Below are 19,481 nucleotides of genomic sequence, written 5' to 3' on the forward strand. Positions count from 1 at the left end.
TATGTTGTCCTTAGGTTAGTTAGGTTTAAGTAGTTCTAAGTTCTAGGGGACTGATGACCTCAGAAGTTAAGTCCCATAGTGCTCAGATCCATGTGCAATGCGCCTGCCATCATTGGCGATGATATGACGCAGATGAATAGCGAAATTCTGCATGACCCGCTGAAGTGTGGAACATCGATTCTGTCGATGACTTCCCGAATGGCTGTTTTCAGGTCAGCAATGATTTTGGGGTTATTGCTGTAAACCATGTCTTTAATATAGCCCCACAGAAATGAGTCGCATGTGTTCAGATCTGGAGAATAAGGCGACCAATTGAGACCCATGCCAGTGGCCTCTGGGTACCCCATAGCCAGAATGCGGTCCCCAAAGCGCTCCTCCAGGACACCAAACACTCTGCTGCTTCGATGGGATCGAACTCCGTCTTGCATGAACCACATCTTGTCGAAATAAGCGTCACTTTGTATAATGGGGATGAAATCATCTTCCAAAACCTTCACGTACCGTCCGGTAGTCACCGTGCCACAAGTAATACACACCGAGCGAGGTGGCGCAGTGGTTAGCACACTGGACTCGCATTCGGGATTTTCCGTGATTTCCCCAAATCGTTTCAGGCAAATGCCAGGATGGTTCCTTTGAAAGGGCACGCCGATTTCCTTCCCAATCCTTCCCTAACCCGAGCTTGTGCTCCGTCTCTAATGACCTCGTTGTCGACGGGACGTTAAACACTAACCAGCACCACCACCAAGTAATACAGCACCGATTATTCTGTGACTGGACACTGCACACCAAACAATCACCTGCTGAGGGTGAACAGACTTCTCGATCGCCAAATGCGGATTCTCAGCCCCCCAAATGCGCCACTTTTGCTTGTTAACGGACCCATCCAAATGAAAGGGGGCTTCGTCGCTAAGACAAGCCATACAGCGCATGCTAATTCCCAGTTCAATAACTGTCACCCTGTAGATCTGTAAACACGCCAATAGCTCTGTAATAGCCAATGACAGTACACGAACAAGGTCAGATTTATGCACCACATCGCTATCATTCGAGTTATTATTTGTACGCCATGCCTCATCGTCAGCAGGCTGTTCGTGACCGCGTCATTGCTCCTCTGTGGGAAGGGCATTTGACAGCGTCACAGGCTGGGCATGGTAAGGCATTCCTGAGCGCAATGCGCATCGACGGCTAAAACGTTATCGAGATACTGAAGAATGCATCAGGCATGTGGGAACTGGAGATTGACATGAAACAGTACCTGACCACGACAGTGATCCTCAACAAGACACAGCAAAACCTTTTATTAAAAGCGGTGAAGTTGAAACGTACCAATGCGTTTCCCAGATCGGTGTATATGGTTCTGCGTTGACTTTGGGAAGCCGGACTACTTAGCAAAAGTGCGGTCATCATGGAGAGGCTCCATGGTAATCATCGACTCCACCTGTTAGGATCTGACATGGACAATGTCGGTCGCGACAGGCAGAACGTGATATTTACTGACGAATCGTTACTGTCCGCAACGAGTAATGGTCTAGGAGAAGTGTATAGGCCGCAGGAACCCATTTCGACTTCAAATACATCCCTGAATCATCCCGCAGTGACCGTGTGTCATAGTTGTTTGGGTCTGGACGTGTTCTAGTGGTTTGGAATGCTTCACAGCATAGATAATCGGCTGGATTCCGACCAGTATAGCGATCTCATAAGTAACATCATGGTCTCATCGCTGCTTGCAGCAAGAGTGGTTTGCAGAACAGAACAAGATTGCTCGTCTCAATTGGCTACATTCTTCATCAGACCTAAGCGCTTTTGAAAATATGTTTGCAAAGACGAAAAGGACTTTGTGAGGAAATTGGCCTGACCCATCGCTAAGAAACAATAGTGACCTATGGAACGTCTCCCTAGCTCCCTGGGAAGAACGTGACAGAAAATGAGAGATTTATTACCCCAGACTTCCTTCCTCGCAGACGGCAAACAGTCACTCAATTTGAAGTCCTTTGTACGTGCTATTAAGTGGTAAAGAAGCCATATATCTGAATAAGAACCATGAACTGTTCGTTCTATTAATTTCCTCATTTATAATGATAAAACAAACTAACCGAGTTACGCAAAAAATTGTACTAAGCAGAGTCGAATCAAATTTGTCGCTAGGCTGTTAGGTACTAGACGGTCAACTATACTACGAGCTACGAATGTATTATGCTACAGTTCCCAGTATTTAGATATTTCTACAACTCTTGACTGTACATCATGAAATGATGTGTCTTTACTAGGTCTAGGATGCTACGAATGACTCAGGGCAGGTTAACTTGTATACTTTTAAAGGGTTCACCTGGTGATAAGTGTCAAAAATGTGTTATACCATCTACTACACTTATCGTTACAAGTGCCTTTACTTTTATGAGTGGATCCGAACGCCCCGTAATGTGATTGGCGCCTTCGTAATACGGAAGATAATTCAGATTTCAGCAACGACCATTGTTTGTGCTTTCAAATGTACTTCGGGGCCGAAAGTTGATTGTATAGCACAAAGTGAAATGCTGTGTGGCTAGGGCCTCCCGTCGGGTAAACCGTTCGCCTGGTGCAAGTCTTTCGAGTTGACGCCACTTCGGCGACTTGCGTGTCGATGAGGATGAAATGATGATGATAAGGACAACACAACGCCCAGGTCCTGAGCGGAGAATATCTCCAACCTAGGTGGGAATCGAACTCGGGCCGTTAGGTATGACATTCTGTCGCGCTGACTACTCAGCTACCAGGGGTGGACATAGTTCAAAGTGAAGTCAGAAGATGACGTGATGATGGTGTAACTTTACTTGCGGTTTATCACATTCTAGAGTTACAAAATCAATTATTCTTCTCTTGTGGAGCTTATATTGCCTAGCAAGAGGTTGGCAAAACGTTGTTATCCTTACCGAAAGTAGGTTGAGCCTATCATCCTTCTTCAGGAAACTTTCATCCAGCATAGTACGATCTTCATACTCTAACCGGAAATTATGCAACATTAGGTTCTTCGCATCGTCACACAGACGTGCGACAAGGACTGTAGTTAGAAAAATTTTCATATTCTCTTTCGTCATTTTTTTGCTGACCTCCGGTTCACATATTGTTTCATGTTTCTTTATAATATTGCCAAAAAGTGCCTTGTGGCTCTTGAAAACAGATACGGACCTATTAGCTACTCTACCACTCATTGATAGACCCCCATCAGTTGGACATCTGAGCTATGCACAGATTATAACACATAGTGTTCAAAATGAAGACATTTCATAATTGAGCTGGCCACTGTTCCAAATATTTTCTTTGCCGTACTCCAGTCTGTTACATACTCATCCACTGCTTCGACAAACTCTTGCGCCTTCTCACGAATACTATGATCTCCTTGTATGTTGTTACGTTTGACTAAAGTAGCAATATGCCTGGAAGAAGTGTCGTATTCACTATTAACTCTGTTGATAAAAATAATCTAAGCCGTGAAATTATCCAGGCCAGTCGCTTGAGACGCCTACATTTGCAGATGACAGTAGTTCACAGCAGATCGAAACACCCTCGCCCTATCAAATTGTGACATTACTTAGTCTTTTAAAGCTTTTAATTGTGGAAGTCTATTTCCCTTGAAGTGAGCTCGATCTCGCTACTAAATTAATCTTATTTTACCTTGTAGTTTGATTTACTTCTAATGCACATAATAACGCTTGTAAGTTTGCTAAGGGAGCTGAAGCCATGATTGTAATAGTTCAGTATGTTGTAATCAGTATTTTGTAACTTACTGGTCCCTGACATTTTTGGTACAGATGGTTCCTACTCACCCCCACTTGAGGTCTCCTGTTGCCTGTGGTCTTATATTGTTGGACGAGCCAACTTCAGGTTACTTATCCAACATATCTTTTTGCATTTATTCATCATGGCCATTTTACTTACGAATTATTATGCTCTATAACATATTCGTGAACTCCACATCCTTGGCTTCGATTACATTTCCACACTTAGCTAGTTGTAATTTTGTCTGAAATTATGGCGACATGCATAATATCAGTTTGCCTCTTGACACCGATGTATACTCTTTACAATTTAACCTACAGTAGAGCACTCCAAAAGACGATCTCATACTGCAGATATACTAATCATACAACCAAAGTAGTTGTTAGTGTAGGTACAACATTCCTCCGCTGGATAGCGATAGCGGAAAACAGCTGTGTTTAGCATGCGAATGACTCATTTTACTGTTCTTGGGACGAGCGACTTACGTTCTAAGAACATTTTCGTGCGGTTCTCGGTGTTTGCGTTCACGCACTTGCCTTTTAATCAGAGTAAAATAGTGACAACAGCATTTTTTAACGAATGGTAAATACCTTGTAAGGGGAAGAACCCTTTTGTCTGCTGTTCTGAGTACATGAAAGTATGCGTACTACTGTGAGAGCAAACCTATAAACAAGTATATGCCCGAATTGTAAACTATACGCCATAGCTTCAATTTAACTGAATGTATCTCAATATTTTACATTCACATGAAGTAATAACAACCGTCAACCACAGTCTATATGTACTGAATACATCGACTTTACATAAAACATCCTTATAACAACTGTTCATAACAGACGTGCTCCCATAATATATTTCAGACTACTTTTGTGAAAATTACATGCAGTCATATTCACAACGACAACGAACAGTAAGTAAATATGCATAAGAGCGAAGACCATAATCATTAACGAATTATCTGTGGAATAAGTTATTCTCTTCCTCGCATTTCCACGCTGGAAACATCGACTTCTATATAAGAACTATGCATCAACTGCGCAAAAGTAACGTGTTCTCATATTAACTAACAAAATTTCCAATTAATTTTATAACAATCACATGCAGTCATAATTATAAAACAGGAACGAAGATGTGTATGGCATAATGAACCATTAACTAATCTTCTATAAAGAAGTCATAACCCTCCCAGTATATCTTGGGCTATGATTTGTTCACATGTTACATTCGTAAGTGACACAAATTTATTCAGTGTATAGCGGTTCCGTGTAAGAAACTTGAAAATAACCTAAGACCGAAATTGTAGGATCGTACATTAAATAAGGAAAACGTCAGTTAAAGGCACCAAAAAAATCATTTAACAAAGCAAAGAACAAAACAACTAGAAATTCTATACGGAATGAAAAATGATGTAAAAATTTATCCAAATGAGTGTGTGATGAATTCAGCAAGGCTATTATTCGATTGAATCAATGAAAAACCGATTTTGTGCTATGTTCCTCGAAATACCCACCTCACTGAACAACGAACGAAAAGTCTGAACATAAGTAAATGCACATTAAAGACCTAACAATGCTGCTAACAATATAACACCAAGGTGCAGGGTGCTAGCTTACAGCCGGCCGGAGTGGCCGAGCGGTTCTAGGCGCTACAGTCTGGATCCGCGTGACCGCTACGGTCGCAGGTTCGAATCCTGCCTCGGGCATAGATGTGTGTGATGTCCTTAGGTTAGTTAGGTTTAAGTAGTTCTAAGTTCTAGGGGACTGATGACCACAGCAGTTGAGTCCCATAGTGCTCAGAGCCATTTGCCTTATTTTTTTTTGCTAGCTTACACTTGTTACTCAAATGGTTCAAATGGCTCTGAGCACTATGGGACTTAACATCTGGGGTCATCAGTCCCCTAGAACTTAGAACTACTTAAATCTAACTAACCTAAGGACATCACATACATCCATATCCGAGGCAGGATTCGAACCTGCGACCGTAGCGGTCGCGCGGTTCCAGACTGAAGCGCTTAGAACCGCTCGGCACTTTTTAGTCGTCGCATCAGAAAGCACCTTGAAAGCAAGTTAATACATCGCTCTCTCTAGCGCAGCTGCAACAGGTCCCTACTTGGAAACTCCGACAGCAAATGACTATAACAAACTCCACTATACTGCTTTCTGAGATTCAAATGCGCATGCACACAGGGAACAAATGATCGCTCTCACCTGCTGTTGACCACCGCTTCATTTCACCAAGGTAAATCACTTAAGACATCCCTTCTCAGCTAGTGAAAGACTGTGATACCTTCAGCAATCGATCTCTTGGTACGGAACATCTTTGAAGTACCCAGAATGAAATTTTCACTCTGCAGTGGAGTTTGCGCTGATATGAAACTTCCTAGCAGATTAAAACTGTGTGCCGGACAGAGACTCGAAGTTGGGACCTTTGCCTTTCGCGGGCAAGTGCTCTACCATCTGCGGTCCCGAGTTTGAGTCTCGGTCCAGTACACAGTTTTAATCTGCCAAGAAGGTTCTTATCAGCGCGCGCTCCGCTGCAGAGTGAAAATTTCATTCTGGCTAAGCCATACTTCCGCAATATCCTTTCTTCCAGGAGTGCTAGTTCTGCAGGGTTCCCTGGAGAGCTTCTGTAAAGTTTGGAAGGTAGGAGACGAGGTACTGGCGGAATTACAGCTGCGAGGAGAGGTCGTGAGCTGTGCTTGGGTAGCTCAGTTGGTAGAGCACTTGCCCGTCAAAGGCAAACATCGTGAGTTCGAGTCTCGTTCCGGCACACAGTTTTAATCTGCCAGGAAATTTCATATTATAGGTATGATTATGAACCATTGTTTGTAGAAGAAAAAAAAAATTTGAAAGCTAAGACTGTGACAAGCAACTTGTATTATGATTACCGTTCCATTCTGTGCGGAGACTGTTCCTCGATGTATCTCGTACATCCACTCGGAAGTCAATAGCAACGTTGCTGTTTATGAAACAGGTGTTGCTCCTCAAAAAGAGTGACAGCATCAGTCAGAAAGACCTGCTGAACGTAAAGTGTCCTCTCCCGTAGAGGACTGCTTTGGCGGGTGACACAGGCTGTGGGTGAAAGACTCAGGCAGCTTTGATGTGAGTGAAACAAAATCCTGCGGCTTCTCAACAGGTTTTAATTAACTCCTCACGCCTTTAAAAACGATTATCAAAGAAGTGTATGAACCTAACCGCAAGTATGAAGCTCTCTGAAGGCGCCCGAGAACTGAAATACTGAGTCATCCTCCAAGCGTTGCTAGGTGGAACGTAAATAAAGGGAAAGGAAGGTATAGACAATGCAGACACAGTTATAATTCAAAAATTTACTAAATAGGGTGTATTATTCAAGCTTAGTTTGCAGTGCAGTTTTCACGCCGTACAGTGAGCCGAGAAGATTGAGATCGTCAACTTTTCTGTTGCAAATGGAAGTTCGTAATCACTCCTGATGATATTAACAATAATTTCAGATACCTACAAGTGGTGACCTAGAACTACGTGAAGTAGAACAACTCTTTGCAAAGTGTGGACTGTTGCTCAGAGATCATGGAGTTAGTAGAGTGTCTGTATTTTTTATGTTTAACGTTAGACGCAAAGCCATTCTATCGGGACAGTAAACGTATGTGACTGCTTTTTGAATGGGACTAAGATTATGGAAACACCACAAACACAATACATTACTATGTCTAAAACGGTGCAAGAAAACTTTGGCGTTCATAACAGATTTCAGTTGTCGCGGAATGGATAACCACATGCTTTACATGGTTTTCAACGGTATCTCTCTTCCTGCAAAGCAGTAGAAAATTCAGGTAACGATGATGGAGGTGGATAGCGATCACACACTCTTCTCTACAAAGTAGACGACAAACACTGATTAATATTGAGATTTGATGATTGTGGTGGTCATGGAACATGCGAAAATTCATCCTCGTGCTCACAAAACCATCCCTGAACTACGCGAGCCGTGTGAACATGCGTGCTGTCGTCTTGAAACATGGCGTCACCATTGGATGACAAAGACTGTAACTGTGCGGCCCATGAATAGCACGATATGGCTTCCAAAATTATCACCGAACACCTCGCTATGTTTCACTCTTAGGACGTAAACTCGCCAAGAAGTTGAAAGCAGTATGAAACAAGAGTCATGTGACCAAATGACATTCTTCCATTGGTCCATACTCCAGGTTTTATGGCTTCAGCACCATGTTTTACTATTACGAGTATCTGCATCGCTGTTGAGTGGTTTTGAAATTCCAGCTCGCTCTGTAATGCTGTGCTTATAGAGCTCCTTTCGTGGGATATATATATAGTTCTGACAGGGTTCTCGAGTGCGACATTCAGTTCTACAGTCTACAGTTTTTGGTCGTAATCCTCTTCAATGGCAGTCTGACACGATAACTCAACACAAACCTTTATCCGCGTTGTGACAGCAGATGATGTTTTCCGCCTTACCTTTATTCAGTATAAAACTTCAATACAGTGTCTCTCGAAACACCAAACACTTTGGCTACGTTGGTCGCGGAAGCACCGACCATATCAGCACCAACAATTTGCTCACATTCAAATTCATTTAAAACTGAAAACTAAACTCCAGCACACCGCTCTCCTAGCCGCATGTCAGTTTACGAGACCGGAGCTGCTACTTCTCAATCAAGTAGCTCCTCAGTTTGCTTCACAAGGGCTGAGTGCATCCTGCTTGCCAACAGCGCTCGGCAGAGCGGATGGTCACCCATCCAAATGCTAGCCCAGTCCGACAGAGCTTAACTTCGGCGATCTGACGGGAACCGGTGTTACCACTGCAGAAAGGCCGTTGGCTTCGAATCCGTTTAGCCTGGAAGTAATTCGCTTGTAACTACATACACTCAGCTCTGACCATGACTAACACACCGCATTGATGACATTGCACAGTGAAATACAAAAACACAACCTGCAGGCTTGGCTAGCTCATGCATTTATGATTAAGCATACATTTCTCATAGTGTTTCCATATTTTTGTCCATCCTCTGCATATTGACGTCTGTCCTTTGCGTTTGACTGTACGGTCTGCGTGACAAAACGATGATATCCGTTTATGATCCATTTAGTGCTAGAATACGGAATGTACTGTTCGCACCACTATATATCAGATGCCATTTCTCTAAATTTTTCCCTCGTGAATATCACGCAAAAGAAAAGAAGAAGAAAGCAATACACTATAATCCACAAAAATAGCGACATCGTGGAGACTGCCTGCAAAAAAACTAAAATTTTCATGAAGTGTACTCCAGGCGATTATAAGTGGTTCTGAGTGCTGAAGTGCTGAGTGGTGTATACATCGCAAGACGCTGAAAAATCGTATTTATGTTCATTAATTGTTCCGCTCGTAGAGTGTTCTGAAAAAAAAAATTAGTTCCATTTTCTACCACTAGCTGAAAATAGGGTCCTGTAAGCAGTCAGATTGTGAAATGTTTCCTGGATTCCGACGGTATGCTATTTGTTTCTGGGCGCCAGGGATTTATTTCTTTTGGGAAGTGATTGTTGATAATATGAGTTAAGAATATTGCTGGTAAAGTTGTTTTGTCTGAACGGCAGCAAAAGCAGCGCAGCACTGTGAGGATATCGCCGACAGAAACAGCTGTGAACAGGACCATGTCAATAAATAAATTTGAAGAAACAGGTGAATTAAATGGTCTAGCAGGTACAGAGAGGCGGCCCATTCCCATGGTAGTTGCTGATGAAGTTGCTGTATCTGTAACAGACAGCAAAAGCCTCAGATTCTGCAGCCAGCGCTCGAGCTGTCTCACAGGAATTCTCTCTCCTTTCTTCAACAGTTCAAAAGATTTGCGGCGCATTTTACACTGGTATCCAACCAAGATTGAGAATGTGCACCCAATGAAGCCCCAGATAGGCTATAACGCCATGTCTTTGCCCTTTGTTTTTTGGGACGCATGGTAGTGGATGACAGGAGGCCAGGGAATATTCTTCGGACAGACAAGGCACAATTTACTCTGCATGGTGCCGTGAATGCAGAGACCTGAGGCACGTTAGATTCTACTCCGGCATCCGTCGCTGCTCTCTGCTTATGTGAGTGTGTGTTGTTTCAGAAATTCCTCCATTCTCGGTCCCTTTTTCCTTCGAGGATATGACACGTCGTGGGCCTTTTAGGTGTAAGTAATATCTGCACATTATAAGGACTTTCTTGTGCAACATGTGATTCTAGCTTCGCAAGAGTGTAATTGTGCCCACATCACTATCTTCATACAAGATGGGGCGACACCACATATCGCTTGCCAGTTGAAAGATCTGCTTCGTGAAACCTGCGGTAACGGCCGCTTCATCTCTAGGAAATAGCGAGATGTGTGGCCTTCCAGGTTCACTGACCCAAATCCATTTGACTTCTGGTTGTTGGCATATCCGAAAGATCGTGTCTATCAGGGGTGTATCCGGAATGTTGCTAAGCAGAAGGATGGCATAAGATAACATCTATCTCTGATTACATTGGATATGCTCTGAGAAACTGCCGGCCATGCTGTGTTACGTAGCCAGCATGCTGAAAAGTAGGTGGACAATTCTGAACATATGTTGTAACTCGTGACCGTATCGTAATAAACGTGCTAGAACCACCGTTATCATGTATTTGATAGTTCCTCGCATTTTCCTGCACCCACACCACATTCTGACTGGTCCCGGGTTCGATTCCCGGCCAGGTTGGGGATTTTCGCTGCCCGGGGACTGGGTGTTTGTGTTGTCCTCATCATTTCATCATCATCATTCGTGACAGTGGCTAGCTTGGATTGTGAAAAAATTGGGGCTTTGTACAGGTGCTGATGGCCGCGCAGTTGAGCGCCCCACAAGCCACACATCATCATCATCACATTCTGACTGCTTAAAGTGCCACACGTTCACCTAGTGGCACAAAGTAGCTTTTTTTTTTTCGTCATACTCCGCGAGCGCACCGATTAACAAACATACCTACGATGTTTCAGCCTCCTGCAAAGTACACTGCCGGCACTGCAACAATAGGAATACCGACCGTTTGATTATAAACACCCGGTACATAATTGGATACAAAAATGAGAAGCATTTTAGCTTAGAATGTATGAGTAACACCTGTTACGTTGTGTACGTACACAATGAAAGCTTATACAGCGCTTTCCTCATTCATAAATCACGTTTAAATGCTGACTGGTTGTGAAAACATCGTGTAGGGCTCCGTCTGAGGAGGGAAAACGTCTAAAAACATATATAGACATTTGAAGCCAGCATAATACTATCTTATCAAGACTACAATTTTCGTTACGCGACATCACTATTCTCTTTACTAGGGATTCCACGGCAGACGTCCGAAAATGGAATCGATGGGTTTAGGAGGGCCACACTCAAAACCTTCCAGGGTCCCAGCAATCTCAAGTGATTACCGCCCAAGTCAGATGCCTTGTTCGTCCGGCCGTGCAACTTCGTACAGCCACGTTATTTACCTCGGGTCAAGAGTGACCTTGTTTGTAGCAACACACGTACACACATGGACATCTCGACCAACATAAACTGCCACCACGGCGACATCCGTTGGAGCTTTTTTGACGGTAGCAAAAATATGGTTCAAATGATTCAAATGGCTCCAAGCATTATGGGACTTAACATCTGATGTCATCAGTCCTCTAGACATAGAACTTCTTAAACCTAACTAACCTATAACATCACACTCATCAATGCCCGAGGTAGGATTCGAACCTGCGACCGTAGCAGCAGCGCGGTTCTGGACCGAAGCGCCTAGAACCGCTCGGTCACAACTTCCGGCTGGCGGTAGCAGAGAGGCACGCCGACAAAGGTGCGAGCTACGAACAACACTGAACAAACAAGCACCACGTTGGACGTTATGAGCATAAGGAGGCGTCGTCATAAGGATAGAGGTGAAGCACCTGCTGCAGAGGAAACGCTACAATCATCAGCCGTCGTTTCTCCGTAGCCAGGCACATAATACGATTACTTCCGGTTGGCATAGCAGGTAATTTGCGCAGCAGGCGTTACATATCTCATGTGCACTATAACTTCGAGATCTCTGTGACGTCATCTGTCATCAAGATAACTCAATACCTCGTGTTTCCAGTGCCGTTGTAGATCTGTTCGACAGTTGCCATGGCATGTTCTCATTCACTGTAAACATTTGTTCATGGGCTGCCACCACCCACGTGCCATCACGCCTTCAAGCAGCACGGAATAACGTAGCGTTTGTTGTAAGCACTGATTTGGAGAGAAAGCATCCTGGGTCCCTTGTTTGACGCCAGCCACTACGCCACTACTTAAATTTTAAATAAAAATCATCAGCAATGTTGACCCAAGACTTTCAGCCTAAGGAGTCACACGCGTTCTGTTAACGGCCTCGTCAAAGAGGGTGGAGGAGCCGAAAGAGACAGGGCACTTTCTCGCCCACATGGTGAGAAACTGCCCTAAAAGATGAAATAATCAGTAATGATCTATAGCATGGCGATTCAGAAGTCAAATGGAAACTACTGTATCAAAGACACCAGTGGTCTGTAATTGGAAAATAATCATGATGATTTCTCCGTTGCCAAAAGATTCCGAAAGAGTCCCCCATTCAGGTCTCTGGAACGGGACTGCTAAGAGAGCTGACAACGAGACAAAAACTAAATAGCCAACGAAAGGATAACATTCTACGTGTCAGGTGGTGGAATTTCGGAAGCCTAAATGTGGCAGCGAAGTTAGACAATCATAAAAGAGAAATGCAAAGACTCTGTCTATTTTGAGTGGGAGTCATTGAATTGAAGAAGATAAGGATCTCTGATCATGTGAATGTGGCGTAACATCAGCATCAGCGGGAAATGGTGCAAGCGGAATAGGATTCCGAAGGCAGGTTAGAGAGTGAGCTATTTTGAACTATCTCAAAACGTAAGAGGCAATGTTATGACTGGCCCATTATCACCCAGATCAAATCGCTATGGGAAGAAACTTGAAATTTGGAAAGTGCCAATCTTATACAGGGTGTTACAAAAAGGTACGGCCAAACTTTCAGGAAACATTCCTCACACACAAAGAAAGAAAATATGTTATGTAGACATGGTCCGCAAACGCTTACTTTCCATGCAGAGCTCATTTTATTACTTCTCTTCACATCACATTAATCATGGAATGGAAACACACAGCAACAGAACGTACCAGCGTGACTTCAAACACTTTTTTACAGGAAATGTTCAAAATGTCCTCCGTTAGCGAGGATACATGCATCCACCCTCCGCCGCATGGAATCCCTGATGCACTGATGCAGCCCTGGAGAATGGCGTATTGTACCACAGCCGTCCACAATACGAGCACGAAGAGTCTCTACATTTGGTACCGGGGTTGCGTAGACAAGAGCTTCCAAATGGCCCCATAAATGAAAGTCAAGAGGGCTGAGGTCAGGAGAGCGTGGAGGCCATGGAATTGGTCCGCCTCTACCAATCCATCGGTCACCGAATCTGTTGTTGATAAGCGTACGAACACTTCGACTGAAATGTGCAGGAGCCTCATCGTGCATGAACCACATGTTGTGTCATACTTGTAAAGACACATGTTGTAGCAGCACAGGTAGAGTATCCCGTATGAAATCATGGCGGTGAATCGAGGAAGAACGGTACATACTGAGGAAACTAAAATAAGCTCTAACATGGAAATTAAGCGTTTCCGGACACATGTCCACATAACATCTTTTCTTTATTTGTGTGTGAGGAATGTTTCTTGAAAGTTTGGCCGTACCTTTTTGTAACACCCTGTATTGTAGGCGTGGTTTAAGAAGGGATTTTTCGAAATAGGGGAACAGGGGATGGAGCGCTTTTTGAAAACTGTCACTATTGAGGCGATTTTGACGCTTCACCTTTGAAAATTTATATTTCGTTTCTCGGTCAGAAGCAGAGAAATACGTGTTTCAGCATTTTTGGAATTTAACTCTATGGGGATAAAATAGTGGGTGAAAAAATGTTCAAATGTGTGTGAAATCTTATAGGACTTAACTGCTAAACGTTGAAGAGAGCTATTTACAGGTATAAACAATGATTTTACCATCTTTTCTCATTGAAGTACATTTCCTCTACAGTAGCAGTACATGCGCTGTTTTGACTCGTAAAAGACGACAAACGATAATATGAACAACTTAGTAAAATTTGAGAGAATACAGGGATGTCGTGTTGTATTGTTTAATTTCCGTATCGCATTATGCGTACTAACATACTGCCCAGCTGGTCAAGTTAATGTGCCCTGCAATAACAACTCATTTATGTCCTGCCCGCAGTCCTGTGTTGTCTGTTCACACGAATGACAAAGGCGGCCGTCATTTGGAGTATTATTTGATTTCCATTCTGCATAACGCTGACAGTCGATAGGGACCAATGGGAGAGACTAACGATAATTACTATCGGTCTCGTGTTTGAGTCGTTTGGAGATGTGATACAGGCCCAGCTGGCCATGATATGCTTAGTGTGTGCTCGATAATGACTCATAGTCCCATGAAATGGTGCAAGCTGTTTAGTTTATCTATCCGCCCGCCTGTTTCTGGTTAATCTGCCTGATACGAAACCTGCAAGCGACGTTGAAATCTATCACATAATTCAGTCCGCTCGCGGAACTTCTGAAAGACGTGCAGCTTGGCGACAAATAATAATCCTCTACTTACAACCTACCTACAAATGCATACGTGTCAGATTGCACTGCTGTCTAGAACACGAAAATGTTTGCAACATTGTCCTGTAGATATAACAACGTTCAGCACAGACGACTAATGTTCGTACAGTTACTAAAGAGTCTCTTCGAGATTTCTGAATCAAAAGTGAACCAAAATCATAGGTGTTTTAACTAAAAAGGCTAGAATTACAAGAAATAACCAGAATAAAATAATGAAAGAAAATAAGGAGTATAAGGAAAACTGTAAGAAATAATAAAAGTAACCTAAAAACAAGATAAAAAATAAACACCATCCCGTACCTGTCGATAGGCACTGACGGGAAGATCGCTTTTTGCGCAAATGGTACAATATCTTTCCACAAGTAGTGACATGATATTCGTTACCGCATGTGTCAACGAACTCTCGGAAAATATGTTTTAGCAAGGCTGGACTAAAGGAGACAAATTCCTATACTCCTATCGACTGACATTGGTTGAAAGCCGTGTCCAGCTTGCCTGATTTAGAGATTTACAGAGTAACCCTGTTGTGAGATGGGTATTGTCGAAATCAGATACAGTCATTTTCTTTCTTCTGATCTGAGCTATAGTCTGCCATTAGGGAGGAGTATCCGTGATACAGCTAAAAAATTACCCAACGAGCTACACAGTAGTGTAGTGAAATATAACACCATAGACGTAACCTCTCGCTTCTCAAGTAATGACGTGTGTATGAAAGATTGGACAGGACTTCGAGGATATTCTCAAGGCATTAAAACGTAGGGATTTGGAAAATTGCTGTTTAGAGTACTTCACCTCATCAGGAGTTAACAACATTGCTGTTTCTACGACCTGGTGACACATTTACAACGAAAGAACAATCTAAATAGAAATTTATTTACACGCATCAACTATACAGGATGTCAGGAGTGCCTTTGAAGATATTTCCATTGATGACTGAGGGCGGTGTACTGAACAACATCATACCAGCTTAGTACCTCCAAGTATGCATGGTAGAAGCAAGCCATTAATGTTTATTTTCCCCTATGCTGCAGGTCAACTATTGAAGTGCGGACACTTTAACGCAAAAGGGATATTCTGTACTGATAGGTGTAGTCAACTTCGAGGCACAATTACGTCCGTGCAGAAAACATCAGGTACTAAATTATGTGATGTGTTGGCGTGAAGACAATTAGTGGGTCAAGGAACCAATATCACAATATCTGTACCTTTACCCGAAACATTCTGGATATACACTTTCCGACAAGCTGCCGTCATTAGATTTAAAAAAGAAACAATATGTACAAAATATACAAGTATACTTAATTTACAGCGAAAGCTGATATGATAATAGGGTCAAAAACATTCTAGTAAACATAAATCCTTTTCGAGAGTATTATGATTTCTTGGCGAACAGCGTCCACTGATTTCACTTCGAAATTTTGTCTGAGTCAGTAAAAATGTTTTTAAAATGTGAAATTTTCTATTATATATCCTATATTCGAAATATATTTCTACCAACGAGCACAATATTTAATTCTGAAGTCGATAACTGTTAGTAACTATAAATATGCAGTCATTTCACATGCGTCTTCTGTCATCGTGTACTTCGACCCGTGGCAGCTTTTGTCATTAAATATAATACACCGTGTATAGTTAAAGTTTGATAGGAATCGTATGATATACCAAATTTGACGGTATTTTGTATTCCATATTTCAACTTTTCTTTATTGTGGTGGTGGCAGCCTGCCTCAACACTTAATTTACAGTTGACGAAGAAAACTAAACTAACATGTAAATTTCTCTCATTGTATAAGTGCACCACGACTCTCCATTTTATATACAGTGCATTGCAAATGATAAACATTGAGTCACTTCATCGGCACTTGGGCCATAAGATACAGTGAGGCTAACGAAACAAATTTATTGCAGGGTAACAGTTAACTCGTATGACGTGAATGGTTGTGGGTGACGTGGCGTGAAGTAATGACTAGGCTATTTGAACTGCGATTCTTGTACAGTTTACATCGTTGAGCCATACCATTCCTCACACTGCGCATGTACAAGTTAGCATTCCGTATACTGTAGAGCAATAGATATGTTGAATAAACAGTGTCTTTAACATCAAGTCTCCTGGAGGGTAACAGTAGCATTTGCACCATATTCTTACAGATGAAGCGACTTATAAGTTTTACCGCATGCTGTCACCTAAAATATTGAAACAGTTAAAGCGGATGTAAATAGAATCTCAGAGAAAATTTGCAGCATATATGTTCGAATCAATATAATCATAGAAATCGAGCAATTCCAGCTATAATTAAATATGGATGAGAGAGTTAGCGTTATAAGCAGTTTTGTATCAAGTAGCTTAATATACACCAGACGAGACCTGTAATGACGCCATTGCTGTTATTTGGCAAGACTGTTACATTGTCTCATGTCTCGATGCACTGTTTTCAGGGGCTTCTGATATTAAAGAAATACTTATGTCTTTGTTTTTGTTGCAGGTGTGGACTATATGCATCCAGATCTCAAACATAATTATGTAAGTACACAAACAATGTATTATATAACTCAAACTTGTTCACTTTCTGTCACCTTCTTTTAAGGATGGCAATGTCTGTTGCAAAATATGACCTCCTTCCAAATGATAATTACAGCCAGCAAAAAAATAGTTAGTCTTCCTCCTCAAATTGTTTTAAACAAAATACAAAATTAATTACTTACAGTGAAAATACACACAAAGCCGTTACTCTTACGAAGAAGCTGATCTTTCAAACAGATGTGCCTCTGAGTGCTGAAACCAACAAACGAAGAGAGAAAATGTCAAACGTTCTAAGTGCCAGATCTTACATTTGTTAGAAGATTGAAAAAACAATGTATCTCGTTTTGTACGTAGCCGACATGTATCCAAAAAATTGAGGAGCTATTCAGATAGCACAGAATCATGCTCCTCCCTTTGTAACGGTAACACCGATCACCTTAAACGGCAACCGATGCTAACATTAAACCGATGAGGAATTTTTTCGAAAGTTGCGACCGTGAGATAACCTAATGGGAACAGAACAATCAAACTGAGATTCGTTTCCGAAACACTCCAGCAGAGTATAACCAACAGTAAACAGGTGGGTCAGGAACAGACGTTCTCCCAGAAAGTTGTAACACTACGTGTTAATATCGGTCGCCAGCCTAATTAGGCATTCTTGTGTCAAGTAAAATAATAAAGCAGAAGGCAGTGCTAAGGCTAACCTAACATTCCTTGACACACGCACACACTGAACCCTTTCTATATATCTGTTCACACAACAAAGTAACCTAACCTTGCAGATAAATGTACTACTAACTTGAAAGTCAGACAAACAAACGGCCAATGAGACAGCAGACAGTAACAACGCGTACCTTAAATGAACTAGATGCAGCAGTTTACGGAACCAGTCACCAACACACATGAAACAAGTAGCAATACTCAACAGGGAGGAGCATGAAATTATTCTGAGTTAAATCAGGGGTCTATTAATGATCATACTCTGTGACATCATTGCTTAGTACAGGGTCTCTGTGCCTGTGAATTAAACAGCTTGCAATAGAATAGCTAACACAATAAGTATTTCTTTCTTAAGTTCGGTTTGAAGCAATTAAATAGAATGCAAATCTAACTACACTGAGTCTTAAGGAGCCTTTGCTTTTCTTCATTAACTAACTAGCCTAGTACATGAGGGCTCTTAAACTGTCATGGTTTGAAGAACCATGCTCACTACCAAAACTACACAAGTATGTATGAGAAATGGTAAGCATTCTCATAAATTATTAATTAAGTAAAGCACAACAAACTATAACTCTTTAAATAACTAATGTGCTTTGTAGGCAGTCTTTTAACCTACTAAAAATATAGTTTGCGTAAATGCCAACACAACATTAAATTCAAGTTCAAACACTTTCTCATAAACGGAACACTGATAAAACATTCTAATTTTGATCAAAGTGCATAAAAGGCATGAAAGCAACAATTAATAATGTTTTTCACTTCAGGTCAGCTTTACTATTTTCAGGCAAGCCAAATTATTTGAGAAAATGACAGCAGAGTGATTTAAAAATGCACTGGAAGCGGAGAATTTCTGAAACAATAAAACTAAACTTTAAATACTATAACTCCATACATTACAAAGCAATCACAATTATTTTACAGCTGCCAAATGAGTCTTTCCATTATAAATTAGGACACTCGAAATCAAATTCCATAGGATAGGATTCATGTCCAGGTTTGTGATTTGGCATAATCACGGGTGTAAGATAGAGTTTTTAGCAACACTACGATTGTTATTAATATCACCCAAATATCACAAATATCTGGTCCATTTACTGAGTGCCAAATACAAACAATTTTGTGGAAGACTGGTGGAACCGGTGGCGTAATTTGCATTGGCTGTTGACATACCGGCGACGCAGTCATGACAGTACTGTTTGCCTCTCCCTGTCACACAACTTCTTGGCGTCGGAATTATATTTTTATAGGGCCAAAGAAGGCTGTATACATGGAAGAAGCCAGGAGATACTGACAGGTTTCAGATAGATTATCTAGTGGTAAGACAGAGATTTAGGAACCAGGTTTTAAAGTGTAAGACATTTCCAGGAGCAGTTGTGGACTCTGACCACAATCTATTGGTTATGAACTGTAGATTAAAACTGAAGAAACTGCAAAAAGGTGGGAATTTAAGGAGATGGGACCTGGATAATCTGACTAAACCAGAGGTTGTACAGAGTTTCAGGGAGAGCATAAGGGAACAATTGACAGGAATGAGGGAAAGAAATACAGTAGAAGAAGAATTGGTAGCTTTGAGGGATGAAGTAGTGAAGGCTGCAGAGGATCAAGTAGGTAAAAAGACGAGGGCTAGTAGAAATCCTTGGGTAACAAAAGATACATTGAATTTAATTGATGAAAGGAGAAAATATAAAAATGCAGTAAATGAAGCAGGCAAAAAGGAATACAAACGTCTCAAAAATGAGATCGACAGGAAGTGCAAAATGGCTAAGCAGGGATGGTTCAAATGGCTCTGAGCACTATGGGACTCAACTTCTGAGGTCATTAGTCCCCTAGAACTT

The 19,481-nt window shown here is 41.8% G+C and overlaps 1 protein-coding gene and 1 pseudogene across 1 annotated transcript in view; one reads left to right on the forward strand and one right to left on the reverse strand.

Moving 5' to 3' along the window:
* The window catches only part of LOC126481920 (neuroendocrine convertase 2), a 1,488,910-nt gene that overhangs the window by 805,353 nt on the left and 664,076 nt on the right, over positions 1-19,481 (forward strand). Inside the window, exon 4 of the mRNA XM_050105880.1 lies at positions 16,889-16,926. Coding sequence (XP_049961837.1) covers positions 16,889-16,926 — 38 coding nt within the window. The remainder of the gene's footprint in view (positions 1-16,888; positions 16,927-19,481) is intronic.
* LOC126482737 (5S ribosomal RNA) lies at positions 8,453-8,570 on the reverse strand (annotated as a pseudogene).

The sequence above is a fragment of the Schistocerca serialis genome, chromosome 5 (genome assembly GCF_023864345.2).
Source record: "Schistocerca serialis cubense isolate TAMUIC-IGC-003099 chromosome 5, iqSchSeri2.2, whole genome shotgun sequence".
Taxonomy (NCBI): Eukaryota; Metazoa; Arthropoda; class Insecta; order Orthoptera; family Acrididae; genus Schistocerca; species Schistocerca serialis.